General features: G+C 42.1%; 1 protein-coding gene across 3 annotated transcripts in view; it reads left to right on the forward strand.

Annotated features, from left to right (window-relative positions):
- GRIA3 (glutamate ionotropic receptor AMPA type subunit 3) overlaps positions 1-18,497 on the forward strand; it is a 142,343-nt gene that overhangs the window by 96,920 nt on the left and 26,926 nt on the right. For all 3 annotated transcript variants that reach the window (XM_058032486.1, XM_058032487.1, XM_058032485.1), the window contains exons 11-12: positions 2,243-2,619; positions 9,528-9,726. In XM_058032486.1, coding sequence (XP_057888469.1) covers positions 2,243-2,619; positions 9,528-9,726 — 576 coding nt within the window. The remainder of the gene's footprint in view (positions 1-2,242; positions 2,620-9,527; positions 9,727-18,497) is intronic.

Below are 18,497 nucleotides of genomic sequence, written 5' to 3' on the forward strand. Positions count from 1 at the left end.
ACAGGAAGTACAGTGGCATGGTCAAAGTGCTTAGTCTTCCAGCTGGCTGTGGACTCTGACTGTATTTAAAAATTATATTCTGTATGAATCTCACCCTGACTGCAGACATCTGGTATTTAACAGGAGCTCAACAACCATCAGCTATGAAATATATGTTTTGGGGGAATTCCTCAGTGAACAAGTTCCAACATCTTGCAAAGATGTTACCTCACTGTACCCATACCCTCCCCTCCAGCCTCTCCATTACTTAGGTGATGAACACATTCATCTGCAAAGCCAGGAAACATCCAGGCATCCAAAGGCATTTTCAGTTTTTATATTCAAGCCACGTTCAGATAGATTTTTGCCGTAAGTGACCACAAATCAGCTGAGGTTTTCTCCTTGAGGAAAGGGCTACTCAAGGGGAAAGGCAGTGTCCCAGTACACATGACTGTCAAAAGGGACTGAGCAGGGCTGTCAGAGGGGGCACCCAGGGCCATGGTTTCCAAGTGGCTTCCTTACGTGCACAGGCATGGTTTTATCAGATTATTCCAAGCACTGAACTTGTGCACGTAACTTGTAGCTGCACAGACTGGTAGGAGCTGTCAAGAGATATTCATGGGTGGCTGGAGCAGACCTTGAGGTTGTGTGTGGAAGTGGGTGCCCTGCAGAGAGAGGCAGCTGTGGGGAGGGCCAGCCCTCATCTGCCAAGGCTGTCACTGGTCTTGGTCCTGAGCAGTGCTCCAGGATGGCTGCACGGTGCTGCTGAGCACCAAGCCCATTGGTGCTCTGATCAGCTGTATGAGAAGCCTTTGCCATTTCTGCTTATCAAATGTAAAACCCAAACCAATAGCTAGGAGAAGGAACAGACCAGATATTAAAGACAGTCATGTACATCACCATCAGATTTACGTAAAGACATATTCAATTATTTTATGGCACAGATTTTAATCGTGTCTTATTAACATTTCCCATTAACTTTTATTCAAACTTCCACTTAATCAGGCTTTATTTTTCCACTTGAAAGAGATGCCTGTTTACTGGTGGGGAAAAAATCTGTTTAAAAGGTGCACAGTGGTTTAGGTACTGATAAGTCAAGGTTTCCCTAAGAACCATTTTTTCTTTCTGAAATTCTTAATTACCAATGAAAGACCTTCTTTAAAAATATCAATAACATGAATATTTAGCATATTTAAAATAGTGTATGTAGGCTCTCATAACACTCTTCAAATGAAAAGGGCTCTTTCTTTAGCATTCCATTCCACTCTCATACAAATACACCTGCTTGAGTACTTGGCTGGATCAAGACCAGGGTATCTAAGTAGTATGACTTGAATCTTTATAGCATAGAAATACAGGTACAGTTAAATACGTTGAAAATCTATTCTGGAATGTTATTTTTTATCAGGAAGCTAAGTAATTTGTTTTTACATGCCTGCCAACTCATGGAATCCAGCAAGGATGCATAGATTGAAGGGAAGGGTTTTGGTTCCCCAGCACACAGGTGAATGGTGAATGATGCAATAGATGCCATTGTGCCTCCAGGTGTCACAGCCCCAGAGCACAGTCTGTTACAGGCCTGTAGAGCGAGGTCTCTGCAGGAGGGCAGACATGACACAGCATTCTCCTCAGATTATCCTGGCTATTTACTCCTCAGGGATTCAGAAATCTGTGTTAAGTGTTCTTCAGTGATCACAGAAAGGGTGTGTCTGATTCTTGTCCCCCTTCTGTCCCTTACTCAGTGGAGTTTTAAAGGAGCATACAAGTAGCAGCACCCAAGTGCAGCTGAAATTCAGTGATGGGTTACTTCTCATGGGTTCATTTTAAAGATCTTGAACTGATCAGTAAGGCAAGAGAACTTGCTGAAAGAATGGAAAAGAGAAAATTAAAACATAGCAAACACAGAATTTGTCCAAAGTCTTCAAGACAAATGGGTGGTTACAGACCATTACTAGAAAATGACATTGTGTTGGTTGCCATCTCACTGTCCAATTTGTGTAGTGTTTATTCATCCATTTTAACTTAATAGAAATATCTGCTACTGTCATGAGCCCCTTGCACAGATTTGATTGTAATTTTACTTGTTAATAAATTTCTGTTAATATCATGTAGTCCTTAAATTCAGTGACTGCAAAATAGCCTGCAAAAAATTTATTTCCACTCACTCTTGTAATTTATCATCTTATTCATTAGCCTGAGACTCTAGATTGTGATTCTGTTGTGTCTTACTTGTAACTAACTTGGGTTTGTTTTCCCTTTTCAGAGAGCAGATATAGCTGTTGCCCCCCTCACCATAACATTGGTACGAGAAGAAGTCATAGACTTTTCCAAACCCTTTATGAGCTTGGGCATCTCCATCATGATCAAGAAGCCTCAGAAATCTAAACCAGGCGTGTTCTCTTTCCTGGATCCTTTGGCGTATGAAATTTGGATGTGTATAGTCTTTGCTTACATTGGAGTCAGCGTAGTTCTTTTCCTAGTCAGCAGATTCAGCCCTTATGAGTGGCACTTGGAAGACAACACTGAAGAACCACGTGACCCTCAGAATCCTCCTGACCCTCCAAATGAGTTTGGAATATTTAACAGCCTTTGGTTTTCCCTGGGTGCCTTTATGCAGCAAGGATGCGATATTTCTCCAAGGTTTGTTCCATGTCACTCCATCACCTTTTTGCATTTTATGGTCGTTTTCTGATACCATGGTGCATATATGTTACTTTCTCAAATTTCTTTTTAATTCCATGGTGCATATATGTTACTTTCTCAAATTTCTTTTTAATTCCAAATATTTTATTTTGGCATTTCCATTCAATATTCAGCATCCTCATCAAGCCACCATGCTTGCTAACATTTGCCTCCAGAGTAAGTAGCATTGCTTATAATGCCATTTATGCATTTCTGCCAAACTTATATTCACCATGTTGAGGCTGTAAAATGCATAGGGTTTTCTGTTTTCAGCAATGCTTGGAGGGCTACCGTGTTTTTGCTGCATATCTCATTTTACGGTCATCTCCTTGGTGCATATAACACATTCTGCTTTGCAAAATAAGATTTATTTTAAAAAATCACATGCAACAGCACTTTAAAGCATCTCCATTCCCATCAAGGCTCCTGCTAGTCTTTTTACATTCTTTTGAGCCTAATTTCTCCAGTTTTCTTCTGCTTGAACCATCCTTTCATCCTTCTGCTTGCCACCATTTTGCACATATTCATGTCTCCAGATGTACTCTGCTACTGTCCTCTGTGTGTATTGTTATTTCAGTCCAGCCTAATCTGCTGTTCCTCTGTTCAAAGTCAATAATGTCTAATAAGCACTGCCAGTTTCCATAAAGATTTTTCTTATTCATGAAGATGTTCTTTCTGGATAAGGCTGTAGTAAAGTATGATTTATATTAGTACCAATTTTAACAGAGAGCACTGCTATTAACTATTGTAGAATTATATTTCTTTTTATAGAAGTATTTTAAAAACCAGATTAAAATTGTGAAACTCCCTCTAATTGAACAATGCATACCACAGATTTTTTTTTTTTTAAATAACGTTTATCATGTTTCTGCATTTACACTGGTAAAATACTTTGGTGATATGCTTGTTATAAGCAGTAAAATTATCTAGTTTCTTAGTGATGGAGCAATAATTCTTTTTTGTATGACAATAATTTAATAACCAGTTTCCAGCTATTTTATTTATTAAGAACACCTGCTGAGACAAACAGAATGCACTTTTCCATTTAACAAAATTTCTATTTAGAGGAAGAGAGAGATCTTTTCCCTAAGTACTGACATTCAAAATGCACCTTGTTGATCTCCAGGCTGTCTTTTTCAATACCTGAATAATTGAAAAGGTGCCAGGTTTTCCTGGTCCATATAGCATTAGGAGTCTTGAGTTACCTCACTGAAACAAGTGACAAAATTTCTATGAATTTTCTTGGGAAGGATCGTGATTTTGTCAGTTAGAGTGCAATAATCATCCTATAAATTTGTGTTTGTTAGTGTCCCCAGTTCCTGGTGTCTGGGTGTGCTGTTCCCTGTGCACTGACAGCTGTTGGCCTCCTCCTCCCCCTGTTTGCACTCCCTGTTTCTGCCTTTGCCTCAGACCTGCACTGACACTCTGCCCCAGTGCTTGCTGTTAAGGGGGATGAGCGGTGATAACATTTAAATTGCTGTTGACCATGTGTGTGCCAATATAAAGGACCGGGAAATAAGCACTGGGACATCACATGGAAAGCTGCAGGCATTTCTGCTAGGGCTGGTTATTGACAGTTAAATAAAAGTGCACAGGATTTCTGGGAAGCTCTCATGTGACTCTTTGGCATGGTCAGCCATTTACCTTATATAACAAGTGGAACACACTGGATTTTTTCAATACAACCACAATAAGTGCCTTGGAAATACCTACAGAAAAAAAGAAGAGAGACAGCAGTATATCTGTTTATTTTATCTGTCCATCAGAAGCTATTAGCTCGGTATTAATATATAGCCCTCATTTGAAGATGTTGTCCAGTTATTTTGTTATCTTCCATAATAACATTCCAGGCAGTTATATGCATTGTTATAGGAAAAAAAAGGGAAATTTAATACTTTGGTTTAAATTCCAGAAACACTGTTCCTTTGACTGATATGTTGATTTAGGTTGATTAAAATGTCAAATTTCTTTTCTGTGGGACTATTCCCAAGTATTCCATTCTTAATCCGTATCTTTGTAAGGTTACACCATACACAGTACATTGACTATATGAATGTTTCATACTATTTTATTGCCACTAAAAGGGGCTTCATTCTTCCATTGTGAGTTTTGTCTGAATAAATTTCTTATATGAGAGCGTACAGCACTCGTAGAGAGATGCCGACAAGCAGTCTGGAGAGATCACTTTTGTACTTGCTGATAAAGGCTCTTTCAGCTGCCTTTGTGTGGAACAGCTGTGACATCTAATGACTAGTTAGATCTATCCTTGGTGAGTATGCTGTGTGGATATTCCAGAGGATATATCCCTATACTCTCCTCTCTGTATTTAATAGGAGTCATCTAAACAGAATCAGAGAGCAGCCAAAGGCTGGGGGCTAGTGCATCCCTTGATGTAATCAACATTTATTTCAGCAGTTTTGTTCTGCTATCAAAGGCTGCTGTGTTTTTTGCATAGTGAGCTAAAGCATTGAAAATTCACTTTTGAGGGATCAAAAGTAGAGTATTAAACTTGCTTTTATGTACGATGCATAGAGCAAATGGAATCAGGAAAAAACACAGCCAAATTTGTAACACTGTTCTGAGCAAAAGTATCTTTGAAATCTCTATGAGAGCATGTATTTTCATTGTGCTCTTTATTCATGTAGAACAAAGAGGCTAGATTAATTAATTGCTGATGGAAAAAGGCAGGGAGGTTATCAAAAACCATCTAGAGGTTGGTCATTTAGAGGGTGTATTTCTAGGTCCCTGCTTTCACAGCAGAAGACTCAAGAGACTCCTATTAAAGGCCATGGGAATGTCTTTGTGGGATTTTCACAGTAGCAATGAGAGGGTAACCCGACATTCCTGGAACTCCCATTGCCATTCCTGTGCTGAGCATCTCAAGCCAGTGCTTCAGATGCTGTGTGTGCCTTTCGTGTCCCCGAGGCCAAGGCTGGCTGGGTGTGAGCACAGGGCTGGCCCCAGAGCCTGGGGGCACAGCTGAGCTGTGCTCAGGGATCCATGGCTCCACACTAGGACAGATGTTCAGGGTTATTTGTCAGCATAACAACCGTCTTATATTGATCCAAAGAGCCCAATTAAAAATGGAGTAGTGTGAGAAGCTTGTTATGTATCTGTAATTTAGGAAATCAGATATCTTTTATGGCCTTGAGCAGAAACAAAATGCAAGCTATTTTCATAAATGAAGTTTTGTTTGAATGTATTATATGTATTGTTCTCCTGGAAACTGAATGTGAATTTCAATGTTTATTTTGGTTTTTCTCTTGTTACTAATTTGCTCTCATTTGACTCCATGCTTCCTTTTAAATTTCCTCTCAAGGTATGCGCTCTTCCTATTTACTTGCTTTTGAAATCACCATCTGACTTTGTTTTGACAATTGAGTTATAATCCTGTTGTTCCAGATCTGTGTTGCTCTTCTCATTTGTTAGCACTCTAATTCACTTTAAAATAATGCCATACAATTTGAGGTGATTTGGAAGACTATATTAAGCTAAAGCATTAATTGATTGTTTTTAATTACGTTATTATACATTGTACATGTATGGCTTGCATCAGAAACAGTGGTGCTGGTATTAAAAGCTTGACTGGGTTTTCTATGATTATTATCTGAGTAATAGAAAAACATTTCTGTGGTTCACAGCATAAACCAAACAGCACTCTCTGATTACCAGCCCAGTGTACCTGTACTAACCCTTTTTCTCCCTCTACACCAGCCCCTGCAGTGGGTATAAGGAGTCTTCGTTTGAGCAGATGGATGGGGGAAACTGGGGTTCTTTGGTCAAGGAGGCTGCCAGGCCATGCTTGTCCATGTTCTTGTTCTTCATTTCTCTGTCTGTCTTTCCTTCAGTGTCAACTTTGTGGTTTATGTGATTTTTCTTTTGCCTCTTCCCGTGACACCAAGTGACAGCTACGTCAGCCCGCACTGCTCCGTAGTAGCTGCTGTTAAATCCTTCTTTCTGTGCTCCTTGGAAGACTCTGGGAGAAACAACTCTAGTGACATCCAGTTTTCTTTGAAGTGACCTCAATTCTTCTGAGAACAGCCCTGGTCCCCATCTAGCAAGACTTCTGTCTTGCACATAGGATCTAAAAAGGCCTTTTTTGTCAAGGGATGCCCCCGTTCCCATCTCCTTCTCCCTCTCAGGTGGTCTTTGTGCTGTATCTGTCTGACCTGGTTCATGCAGGTTGCCAGACCTCTGGGATGAGGTATTTTTACCTTTCTCAGTGTGTAGGATGCTGTCTGAACATGCAGCCTGGCACAAACCTTTTATTGTTGCAGCAATGGGAGCTTGAGGTTTCACTGGTTTGGAAAACACTTATCTTCTGCACATCTCCATCCTAGCAACCCATCTGTCCTACCAACAGAAGGGGCAGCTACCAATGCAACTAAGAGATTTCCTGTGGGAAACTGTAGGGAAAATGAACACATACTATTTTATTCCCAATGCTTCCACTGCATTTATCAGAACACCCTGATAAGTTTTTTTTCTTCTCCTTATTTCAAGATCTACCTTAAAGCAAGAGGGCCATGGGAATCTGGAAACTCCAGACAGAGCTTGTCCTGCAGTAGGGAAGTAGATGTTTCATCTGCTGGACCTGCTAGCCAAACCCCTCCTCCATCTGTCTCTGAAATTGTCCACATCACTGCAGGGAGGAGAAGTTCAACTCCAGGTCTTCTCTGAAGATGGAAAGTGTGTAGTGAAGAAAGGAGCTAAAGGAGGATGAATTTCACCTGACACAGCCATCTGAAAGCAATAGACTGTGGTTTTTAGTGAGGCATTTTTGTTCCCTCCGAAGTTATGAGACAGATGGACAACTTTAGATTTATCCCACACTACAGCAAGTGAGATAAATCTCTTTCTGAGGGTGTCAGGCTCTTCTCTCTTTCTCTGCTGGCTCCAAAGGAAGCCTTATGTGACAAGTTCAGCAGGCTGATTTGTAGTTGGAGAAAATTGTGTCAGCCCAAGTAAGAGGGTATCAAGCTTTACCAAATAGCTAAAGCCAAAACCCTACCTGTTAAGGAAGCTGCCCAAAAAGGCCTGCAGCCTTCCCTGAAACCTCACTCACATGATACCTGCAGAGAAAGTAGAGTAAGGTAGATAGATTCCTTGACGGAAGGCATTATTCTGTATTTATATTGCTGCAAATTCCCTTTGCAGCAGCTCAGTAGCCTTGTGTTAGTGAGCACAGTGGCTCCACAGCCCAAGCTGAAACTTGGAAGCCTCTTACCCTCTTGACAGGCCATCAAGACAGGCAGGAAGGCCTCCTCCACTTGTGGGTGATCTGGTGGATGTGTGCCTGAGGAACTCTGAGGAACCAGCCTTCATCTGCCCTCTCAGTAAGAGCTGCTGCTCCTTGGGCAGAAGAGAGTGGAGAACAGTGGTGCTTCACCTTTCCCCACATTCCTCTCACATATTCCAGATTGAGCTCTCTGTTTTTATTGTGTTGTTGATTTTTTTCTTTGTTATGATCTTTAATGTTGGATGGATACATTTTTTAATTTCTTCTTTTTTTTTTTTTTCTGAATAATTTAATGGCATTTTTTAAATGGCTCAGGCAATCTCAGGCTCTGGCCAAGACTGGGCAGTTTACCAGCAAACCCCCCTGTGTAGGTTGGGTGGGGGCACAACATGAGACTTTTGGTTTTTGCTTATCTCCATCTGTTGGTAGGACAACTTGTACCCACTGTCTGGGGATGGCACTGAGGGGCTTGAAGGAAACAAATAAACAGGTAAGAGTTTTCTGTTTCTTTTCTTTGCACAAACTGAGGACTACAGCACCCAGGTTCCACAGATGTGTCTGACATTGATTCTTCCTCCATTGGTATAAGTAGAGCTAAGGGAAAACATGAAATATCTTTGTCTCAGCAGTTGAAATGATTCTTGGTCAACATGCTGTATTTGAAGAACAAGCAATGTACATGGCAATGAAATTCCCCACCCAGCTGAGTGATGTGTCACTGCCATCCTTCAGCCCAGATCAAATACTTTGAGGCTGATGTTCAGTTGCTGTAAAGCATTCAGAGCTCTTGCTGACAAGATCCAGACCTTCTGACCATTGGGCATTTTGTAATTACGTGCTTGCAAATGGGCTTTTTCTTAAGTCCTTATGGAATCCCTTTAAAAAAACAAAAACCAAAGACTGCAATTAAAATCTAAACATGGGTTTTTTCTGTTTCCTTCTCTGTTGCTCTGGTGCTTATAAAGCAGGGATATGCTTGACTTGGAACAGTGCAACATGCATATTTTAATTAACATAAAACATAAACCAGACCAGCCTCTCTTCCCACTTCCATATGCAGATTCAGTTTGTAATTCCTGCTAGGATGTGATGAGAGAAGGATACTGGATCACTTTTGGTACATTCTTTTCCATGTTTACTCAGATTCCTTTTTGCAGTTTACTGTATGTTACATTTTGGGAGTGGATGCAGTAAAAAGTGCATTTATGTCCTTTAAGCTGGGCAAAGGGACATAATGCTGGCATATCCCAATATGTCCAGTACAGGGAAAGATTGGGCACACAGAGACAACAAAAATCTCCTGGGAAAAGACTTCTCCAACAAAGGATTTTTGGAAGTCAGGAGAGCTTGTTTCTCTCCTCAAATTAATTATCTTTTAATTTACTGTTCTTGTTTTCATTGAAAGAATGCAAAAAGAGTTGCACTAGGTAAGACCAGGTAAGACCTGGTAAGGCCAGGTTTTCACTCCTGAGGGAGGTTATCAGGAGCTGGCTCACACTCCACCTGTTCACAGATACCTGGAAGATCTGGACAAAAGGGTTGTGCATGTGAATTTCTCCTCAGTGAAGAAAGAAAAAAAATCAAGGATTGTCTTCAAAACAATTTAATGATGTGTGTTTTTCCATAGATCTCTCTCAGGGCGAATTGTCGGAGGAGTCTGGTGGTTCTTCACTCTCATCATTATCTCTTCCTACACTGCTAATCTCGCTGCCTTCCTTACGGTGGAAAGGATGGTTTCACCCATAGAGAGTGCAGAGGACCTGGCTAAACAAACTGAAATAGCCTATGGCACTTTGGATTCAGGTTCAACCAAAGAATTCTTTAGAGTAAGTCTGTTAAATCTCCTTTAAGTGCCTTGTTTATGTGTTTCTGTTGTTTGATTTTATGCAGCTGTAATAGCCATCCTATGCTTTGTGCAATCAGGACAGGCCTGAGTGCAGATTTTAATATCAAAAGGCATTTTATCAAAAATGGGTGGTTTTGCTTAACCTGAAACATCTCAAGGTGGAAAACCTGACCTCTGCTGTCATGGGAAGAGTTTTGTAACACCAGTTTCAGAGCCTTGGTCTGGTGAGCAATAATGCAGTGGTTGGCACAATATTTAGCAGAGAAGACTCTTGCAAGGAGTGATGCTCTTGACCTACTTGCTGTGCGTGCCCAGCTGGCAGCCAGTAATGCCATCCCACGGCGGTGCTCCCTTGCCAGAATGGAGGGGGATGGGAGGCCTCTGTGCTGCTCATTCCTGGTGGAGCATTGATTGCTGCCATTGTTGTGTCTCTGGTGCTCACCAGCATCTGGCTGTGGCTGTATGTGACACTCGGGTAAAAATTTTGTTCCCCAGAACTCTGGTTGTTTTTCACCTTGGTTAGGGAGATGCGGGGTTTGCAACATTTGGGGGTGGGGGCAGGTGCACACTTTTGTTTAAGATCATCCTTCCTTCTCCTCTTGCCAAGCCACAGGCTGAACTGCAGACTGTTTGGTGAGAGGCATTAGGGACTCTAAATATGATCTCAGTCCACTTTTATGTCTCTGAAAACGTCATCCTGAAAAGCTCTTATTTCTTTCCAAGGGTGAACTGGAATGCTCAGGCCTTTCAGGGAGCTCTTGGTTCTCTCTCAGCAGTGCCAATCAGATGCCATTCAAACCAACATTTTTTTTGTATAGAAGAGTGGTCAGTGCTGCAGGGCTAATTACTGCCTGTCATGCATACTGGCCAGGTGCAAGCAGAGGGAGGAGGGAGACAAAAAAACCCTTGCTGCTGTAGGCTGATGAAAGACTGAGGGCTCCTTGTAGAAATACTCAGGGCTCCTTGAATTTACTTAAAATTTCAATGCATGACACAGACATCTGATGTAAACCTGAAAGGGAATGCATAGGTATTTTATGAAGCTTTTGCACCCTGCCTGTAATGTCTTTATATTAAAAGAGATACTCAGTGGTTCTTAATTAACTCTGGTAGCAGGTACATTACAGCAGCTTCTGTTTGTGTTAAAATCCTGCGAGATAAACACTGACCTTGTAAGGGTGACATCAGTGTATAAAAATTTTTGTTCTGCTTAATTATCAACCCAAGGCACTATTATGCCTACAACAACAAGTTGGGTGAACCTGTCAAAAGAGGTAGCACAACTTGTTCAGAAATATTGGTGCCGTTTATAGTCACTATACTGATCTTGGGGGGGAAAATACCTTCTTTTGACTATGTTGTTACAGTTCATATAGAAAGTGGAATTGTATGGGGATGTTCCTTCATTTCCTTAATAGTTTGACACAGCAAGCAAACTCCTTCTCACAGAGAGATCAAAGGAATGAGTGTTTCATGTGAAAGGATACAAAGTCTGGTAAATGTAGGAATGCTTTGTTGTGCTGCTAATAATCTTGAGATGAACTGTGTCTCTCTGCTGGTGCTGGGAAAAGCAGGGTTGTAAATGAGCTGATCTGTCAGGAGCTGCCAGCTCCATCAGGCCAGGACAGGAGTTGGATGGGATGGACAAGAGCAGAGCCCCAGCAGTGTGGAGCAAGGCTGAATGGGCCAAGTGGGAAGAAGAATGAGCCCTAAGGGTGCTTCTCTCTCTTTGGCATTCTCAAGGCACACAACATAATTTCAGTTGTATTAACTTTTACAGAGTAATTAATTTGAATAGAGTGATGCATCCATGAAAGTGTTGTAATTAGAGTCTTCTTCAGTTGATTTGAAAAGGGCAAAAGCTTTGCCTTAGAACAAATGCGTGTGTTCACATAACTAGTTTGTTGTACAGTCTTTATTAGTTACTTAATAAGACAGTAAAGGTGTCTGAAACTTCAAATGATTTAGAGGACTCCTGCTTTCCGAGGACCTGCAGCACAGACTGCACCTCTCTGTGTTTTAGGGTGCTTGTTCTCCCTTGGTATCTCTTTGCACTCTGCTACCAAAGTGGAAGTGACAGTGCTCTGAGTTGGAAAAAGCCATGAGTTCTCTTGGTACAGGGTGATGCTTATCCCCTGTGTAAGGGAAATATCCTGCACCTATTTTCCCCCAGCATTTTCCTAGCTTAAACAGCAGTTAGCTGAGTGGCTCATGATCATTTACTCAGTGAGAAAGGAGTAACTTGGCTTTATAGCTGGGCCATGGCTTCACACAGGAGGTTCAGGACAGTCTCTCCAAGATCCCATTAAGAAGCTTGTATGGTATATCTCTTTCTAAAGCTGTAAGGCTAAAATGTTCCTCAAAGATACTAGCCAGATCCTGATCTTAATCACTGCTGTTGGTCAGTGGAAGGTGCCAGACTGACAGTAGCTGCCTCCTCATGCATTATAAAGGGATAACATGTAAGTGAGCTTCAGATCCCCACCATCTTGTCTGCATGTGCTAGGAGTTCCTCCAGGCCATGGCTCCCTTCTGCCAGCCCCATCTCCAGACAGCATCACTTTTGAAGGTTTTTTTTATAGTGTGAATACCTGAAACTGGACTGATACCAGCCTCTCAATTCAGATGAACAGATGGTAATGACTTTGAGCCACTTCAGACCTGGGCAGACTCCAGCTCATGACCTATTTTCCAGTGTTGGCAGTTTCCCTAAGCGTGGCAGTGCCTCCTGGGCAGAGGCTGTCCCAGCTATGGGGTTAAGCTGGATACACCACTGCTGCCTGAGGCTTGCACAGCGGCTGCTTTGGCGTGACACTGCTCTCACAGTCCCAGAACTGCTCTCACAATGCCAACACAACACTGCTCTCACAGTTCCAACACTGCTCTCACAATTCCAGCCAGAGCTGGTATTTTATAACAGTTTCACAGCAGACAATGTTTACACTCCTCATTTGTTGGTGATTCTCTGCATAAGGGCATTTGTCCTCCCAGTATATCTAAGATTCAGAGGAACCTTCCTGTATTCTCATGGTTGTTGCTTGTTTCTGCTCAGAAACATCTTACATTTTGCACTAATTAGCTTATAAAGGCATTTAAATGGCAATCAATAGATTACATCAATTCCCTTTTGGCTTTCAAAGGGCACTCATCCATATTGAAAAGAAAGAACCTCTCCTGAGATATTTATTAACACATGGACTCAGATTAAGGACTCCAAAATTCCTCTTTCTCTTTCTTGAAGGTTGGTGAAGGCCTGTATGAGAAGAAGTTTCAAATCCCTAAGCTACTTTTAAAGGTCTATCTGTTAGAATTAACATCTTCTAATACATTCAATTAAAGTTTCAGCATATCTGAGCAGCTTATCAAATCAATATAATGCCATTTAATCCAAATTTAGCACTGAGCCTAAGTATAATACCACACTCTAATACTTCACCTCCAATATGCATATATTCAAAAGGCATGACCTTTACAATCAATTAGTGATTCTTGTCTAAACTTGGCTGTATTTAAACTTCAGCAGGACATGTTTGTAGACATTTAGAAATATAAATTGCCCTTGAATTTATGGTTGTTTCTTTTAATTGATAGCAGATATCTCTGTTCAGGGGCTTCTGCAAAATACCTTGCCAAGTGTGTGTTTGATCATTGACAAACACAGCTGACCTGCTAGTACACTTCACTAAGAACTTATGTAGTTAATCACTGTTCACAAAATTAAGGAGAGAAGAAGATCTCCAATGAATGTTACTTTATTGTAGAATTTTATCTTTGTATATTTCTCAGCACAAGTTTAAGGATGTCCCCAACCAAACAACTCAGCTACCGAGTGGCTCTCCCATGCCTCAGGTGGAATGACTTGTCCTGAAGTCAGTTCTGATTTTTCCTCCTGGAAATGTCATTAATTGCCAGATCTGTTGAGAATTTCAGTAGAAAGACCGAAGGTCCTTTGGGCATGATGGTTGTTCCAGCTCTTACAGTTGGTTTTCCTCAAAAAGTGATTCTTCGCAAACCAAATTCAGATGTGAGCCTTTTCTGGACTTTGTCAATACACAAAATATGTATAAACCCACAGTTTTTAAGACACAGGAGGTCATGCTAAGGATGGCCACTTAAGATGTTTCCCATTTTGAGACTATTCTGAAATTAGAATAGTTCATCATGCTCAATAGGGACAGATAGAAAAGCATGAGTTGTGCTGGCAGGAGGCTTTGCATTTCTGGTTGTCCATAGTGAGGAGAGGTGCATGCAAACAGCTACCAGAAAAAGCAGTAAGTGGGAAGGAGATTGGTGAGGTATCTCTTGAAAAGAAACTTAAGTACCAAATTGTCAAGCTGGTAAAACTAAAGGTAATATAGAAAAAAAAATTGTTGGAAAGCAAAGAAAAAAACACCAGACAGATTAACACCAAAACAGAAAATGAACATTTATCTGAAAGAACAGTGAAAGAGCAAACTCCAAATACTATTGAAATTAAAAGAAAACATTCCTTTAACCCATCAAAAGGATTTAGAAATACCTTCAGCTAAAATGGGGTAACTCAGACCTCCCCTCCTGTTCCATAGAGCCTTGTGCTGGGCTGTGTGAGGAGGGGCTGTGGTGGCACCAGTGGGTCACTCCTGGCTCAAAACAGCCAAGTGCCACTTGCCCCCCCAGCTGGCAGCATGCAGAGAGGGTTTCCCATTCAGGTGCCTCTGACAGTGGAGGTGAGGCCAGTGCCAGTCAGGCATCCAAGCAGGAGCACAGCTCCATGGCAGAGCCTCGGGAGAGAGTGAGGAATTATGTCTGTAATGTGTTCAGAAGCACCAGTGTGTTACACCCGTTATGAGTTAAAGAGCTCATTGCTTTCCTCTGATGATAAGGTTGTGTGAAGATGAGAGGGAAATAAATTCCAGCAGTTTAGGTAAGGAGAAGCCTTGGGTTCTACACCCCTGGCTGCCATATGATTTTTATGCATTCTGTGCAATCAAACGATATTGAGATCATCATTAGAGGCCATTAAAAACACCATTGTGAACTCTGTGCACGCAGCACTAAGGGCTTCATCTGTAGTTAAACTCTTTGATTTTTAATTTCAAAATTTATTTTGCTAGTAAAGATGAAGGACTTTTTTTTAGCACTGCAGTAATACAAATGCTTTGCTTTTGCCTTAGGATAAAACTATGATTACCAGCTTGGAGATTTCTGTGCACTTGACATTGAGCTAAACAACACAGTCATCATGACAAATTCCTGACAAAAATATTGAAATGTGATTTTATTTATGAACATTAAAGAATAGAACATCACAGAAAAGTGGTAGCTTTAAAGATGAGTTTTATAGATCTGAGATATTCAATGTGGCAGTTGTTAATCATAAAAGTACTGTAGTTTAACTGTTTTTAAACACAGAAGGTGCGAAAATTTTATTCACCTATATATTTTCTCTCTCTTCCCCTGTTTGATATAGGTGGGAGCATGTACAAATATTAAAAGGTGACTGTATGCATGCAGAGGGATCAGAGCCTCTCCATTGCATTGATGATGGATGGTCTGCTGGTGGGGTTCGTTTATCTCTTGAACCTCCTTTCTGCCACATGGCCAACAGGCAGTTTTAAAGGCAACAGGAAATCAAATGTGACATAATTGCAAAAGAAATGTTTTCCCATGAAGTGATCTAATGTCTTTAGGCCTGTAGATTGGAGAGGGAAATGTATCCTTACAGGAACTAAAATTAACAGCTCATCCATCATCTACTTCTTGGAAAGGAAGCATTTGAATGGAGCTGGGCTTAAGGTGGCTGAACCATTTTACTAATTTCAGCAGGCAAGTCAAGATTTAGCAAAGCTTTCAGTCAACACTTACTAACAAATATTTGAATAAATCTCCCCATTATCTTCAATAACAGATGGCATTTGTCTATAGCTCTTATGTTTGTGGCTGAGGCTTTCCAGCTCACCTCTGTCTCCATACCACCCAGCAGTCACCTTCTGTAAGAGCAGAGCTGTGGGTTCTGGGGACCAGGTAGTGAGAGGGGCTGCTGCCCATGGGAAGCTGGACACAGAGGGGCTGCAGCCTGTGGGAAGCCAGACACAGCAGCTCACAGTGGGTTAACACTGTAACTGTGTCTGTACCACAGAGGGAGGCAGAGAGTGCCTGGGGGGAAAATCACTTGCTGTTTGAATGCTCTACTTTTTGGAGAGAAGCTCTATGATAATGATAATGACATTGCCCAAGACAGCGAGGACCCTGGTTTTTCAAGTCTCTACTACTTTATGTAATGCTGCTGTGTCACATTAGTACATGCTTATTAGAGATTCATTTAAAATACATGGGTGCTGATAAATGACTCACAGCACTGCTACTGTTGCTTTTGCATAATTAGGAAATACATGAAGGTTTAGAAACTCTAATGATGTGAATATGAAACATCCCCTCTTGCAGTCCACTGGGATTTCTCCATCATTGCCTGTATATTGGCCTTTTCTGTCTGGAGCTGAAAACTCATTAGACCTGACAGTGTTCAGATCATGTGCTGGAAATGCCGTTCTCTGTTAATTTATTACGGGCCAAATCCAGAGCAGGGCTGGTTGTGCTGCTCAGTTGCCCAGACAAGACAACTCTGCTGAATATGTCACTGCTGGAAAGATGCCCCTTAGCCTGAAGGCTGACGTAAGCCTCCCTCCAGCCAGCTTGAGCGTGTGCTGCTCCTGCTCCCCGGGCAGACAGACAGACAGGCAGACAGACAGACAGGCTTACCCAGCACAGCTGTCCAGATCCCTGGTGTGTGCCACCCGGTCACCCCCAGCACTGCTTCCCCAGGGCGAGCTCTGCCCGAGCACTGGCTCTGTCCCTGAGTCACAGAGGATTTACAAAGGCAGCTTGTCTCTGGAAAAGACTTTCATTTTAATTTCCCAATCAGCATTGCAACAAGGAGGAGTAAAGGCAGCAATAAAGTGAGGAGATGAATACAGTCTGAAGTTCAGTGTTGTGCCAGGAAAGGGCATCTTAAAATCTTGATTTACATTCTGCTGCTCAGACTGTTACTGACATGTCAGCAGCGTCTGGCTGCAGCCGGAGTGACTCTGCTTGTCTGTGCGAGCTGAGCTCGCTGCACAAGAGCTGCCTGTTAAAAAGCAGCTACAGCACATCACCCCCCTGCTGCCAAAGGTCACACTTTGAAAAGGACCATGATATACAGAGAAAAAGTCTCAAAACACACCTCCTGAAATGTTGTAGTATTTCTGTAAGACACTTCCTTTAGTAATCAGGCCACTGTCTGTGTCAGGTGTGGAAAAACTAATGATGCTGAAGCCTGGAAGGGCTTTATTAGGCTGCTTCCCCATCTGTTTGGGTGGGCAGCACTGCTGTGGACTGTCCTTGCCCACCATCACCACCTCCACCAGCCTCCCGCTGGACTCCCCACCCCTCAGCCCCATGCAGAGTAGTCTGCATCTTGGCATAGAGGACTCTAGAGAAAAGCAGCAGCCCAGGGGTTTGCAGGCCTGGTCCTTCTGCTCTCTGGGCTTCGTTTGCCCCAACTGGGAAAGAAAAATGCCATTTCTAAAGCCTAAGTTATCATTTGAGCAATAAACCAACATGACAATGTCTCCCATCATATGCTTGGCTGTAAAATATTATCAAGTCACCAGGCCACCCTTTCTTTTACGTGTGTGCATGCACTCTCAAAATTTGTGTGCTCCTACAAACATACAGACTCGTTTATATGTGCATGCTTCAACCTCGCTTTTCTGTGGCATCCCACAAATTCATAAACTGTGGGTAGAGATTGGTGGACTTGGGGTTTGGCCTTGCTGGAAGAGAAATGCCCTGACCTACTTTCTTCTGCCGAGAATGTAATAAAAGCAAGAGGTTCATGTAATGATGGGATTGATTTTTCTGTCCATATAGGTAAGTAAATTGCTGGCATCACAAGTTATCTGTGGCTAAAAGCTGTGACATTGATCTATTAGACTCTGCCCTATGACCTTCAGCAAATGGCATCTCTGCTTTCATGTCCTCTCTGGGGAAAGGGGACTAATGGTGCCCTCTGGCCTTCAGGAGACCTATTTTTACCTTCTCAGTAAAGAGCTTGGAAATCTCAGGCAGAGGGACCTTAATAATAATATTTATCATGTTCTTATGTGGCATCATCATTAGGCTGGCCTCCATGTGCTCCAGGGCTGAGATTAGGCTGAGGGCTCCCACCAGTGTCCCTCACTCCCCCCAGAGGCAGCTCTGCCAGGGATGACTCAACATGAGGCTTAGAGGGAGTGGAAAGGCACCAAACCAAAGCCAAATCCAAACAGCAAACACAGTGGTGCCACTCCATTGCAATTTGCCATAGAAGTTCAGTTAAGCCACTGCCTAAACCCTGTGGATATCAGTGGGGCCCGAGCCAGGCAGCAGCAGCAGCAGTACCAAGGCTGTTGTCTCTTGGCAGTTTTTTCATTCCTGTTTTGTAGCTTGCTTTTAAATGGTTCATAAGCTCCTGGACTCATTAACTGCTGCAGAAGAGCTAATTGCACACGTGGAGGACAAGCAATGAGTGGTGGTAATGAAGCTATGGTTCACACTTAACTGCCCAAGTTCATTCCAGTGAGGTGTACCTCCATACAAAGTGAGGTGTGATCTGTAGAAAGGCAGCATGTATTATTCACATTAAATACCTGCACTGATTTTAGTATGGACCGTTGTGTTTTGTATCAGCAACATCTGTCTGACTTAAGGGCTGTAAATCTCCCGTGTTAGGGAGCTATAATGTGGTCACAG

The sequence above is a fragment of the Melospiza georgiana genome, chromosome 12 (genome assembly GCF_028018845.1).
Source record: "Melospiza georgiana isolate bMelGeo1 chromosome 12, bMelGeo1.pri, whole genome shotgun sequence".
NCBI classification, from domain to species: Eukaryota; Metazoa; Chordata; class Aves; order Passeriformes; family Passerellidae; genus Melospiza; species Melospiza georgiana.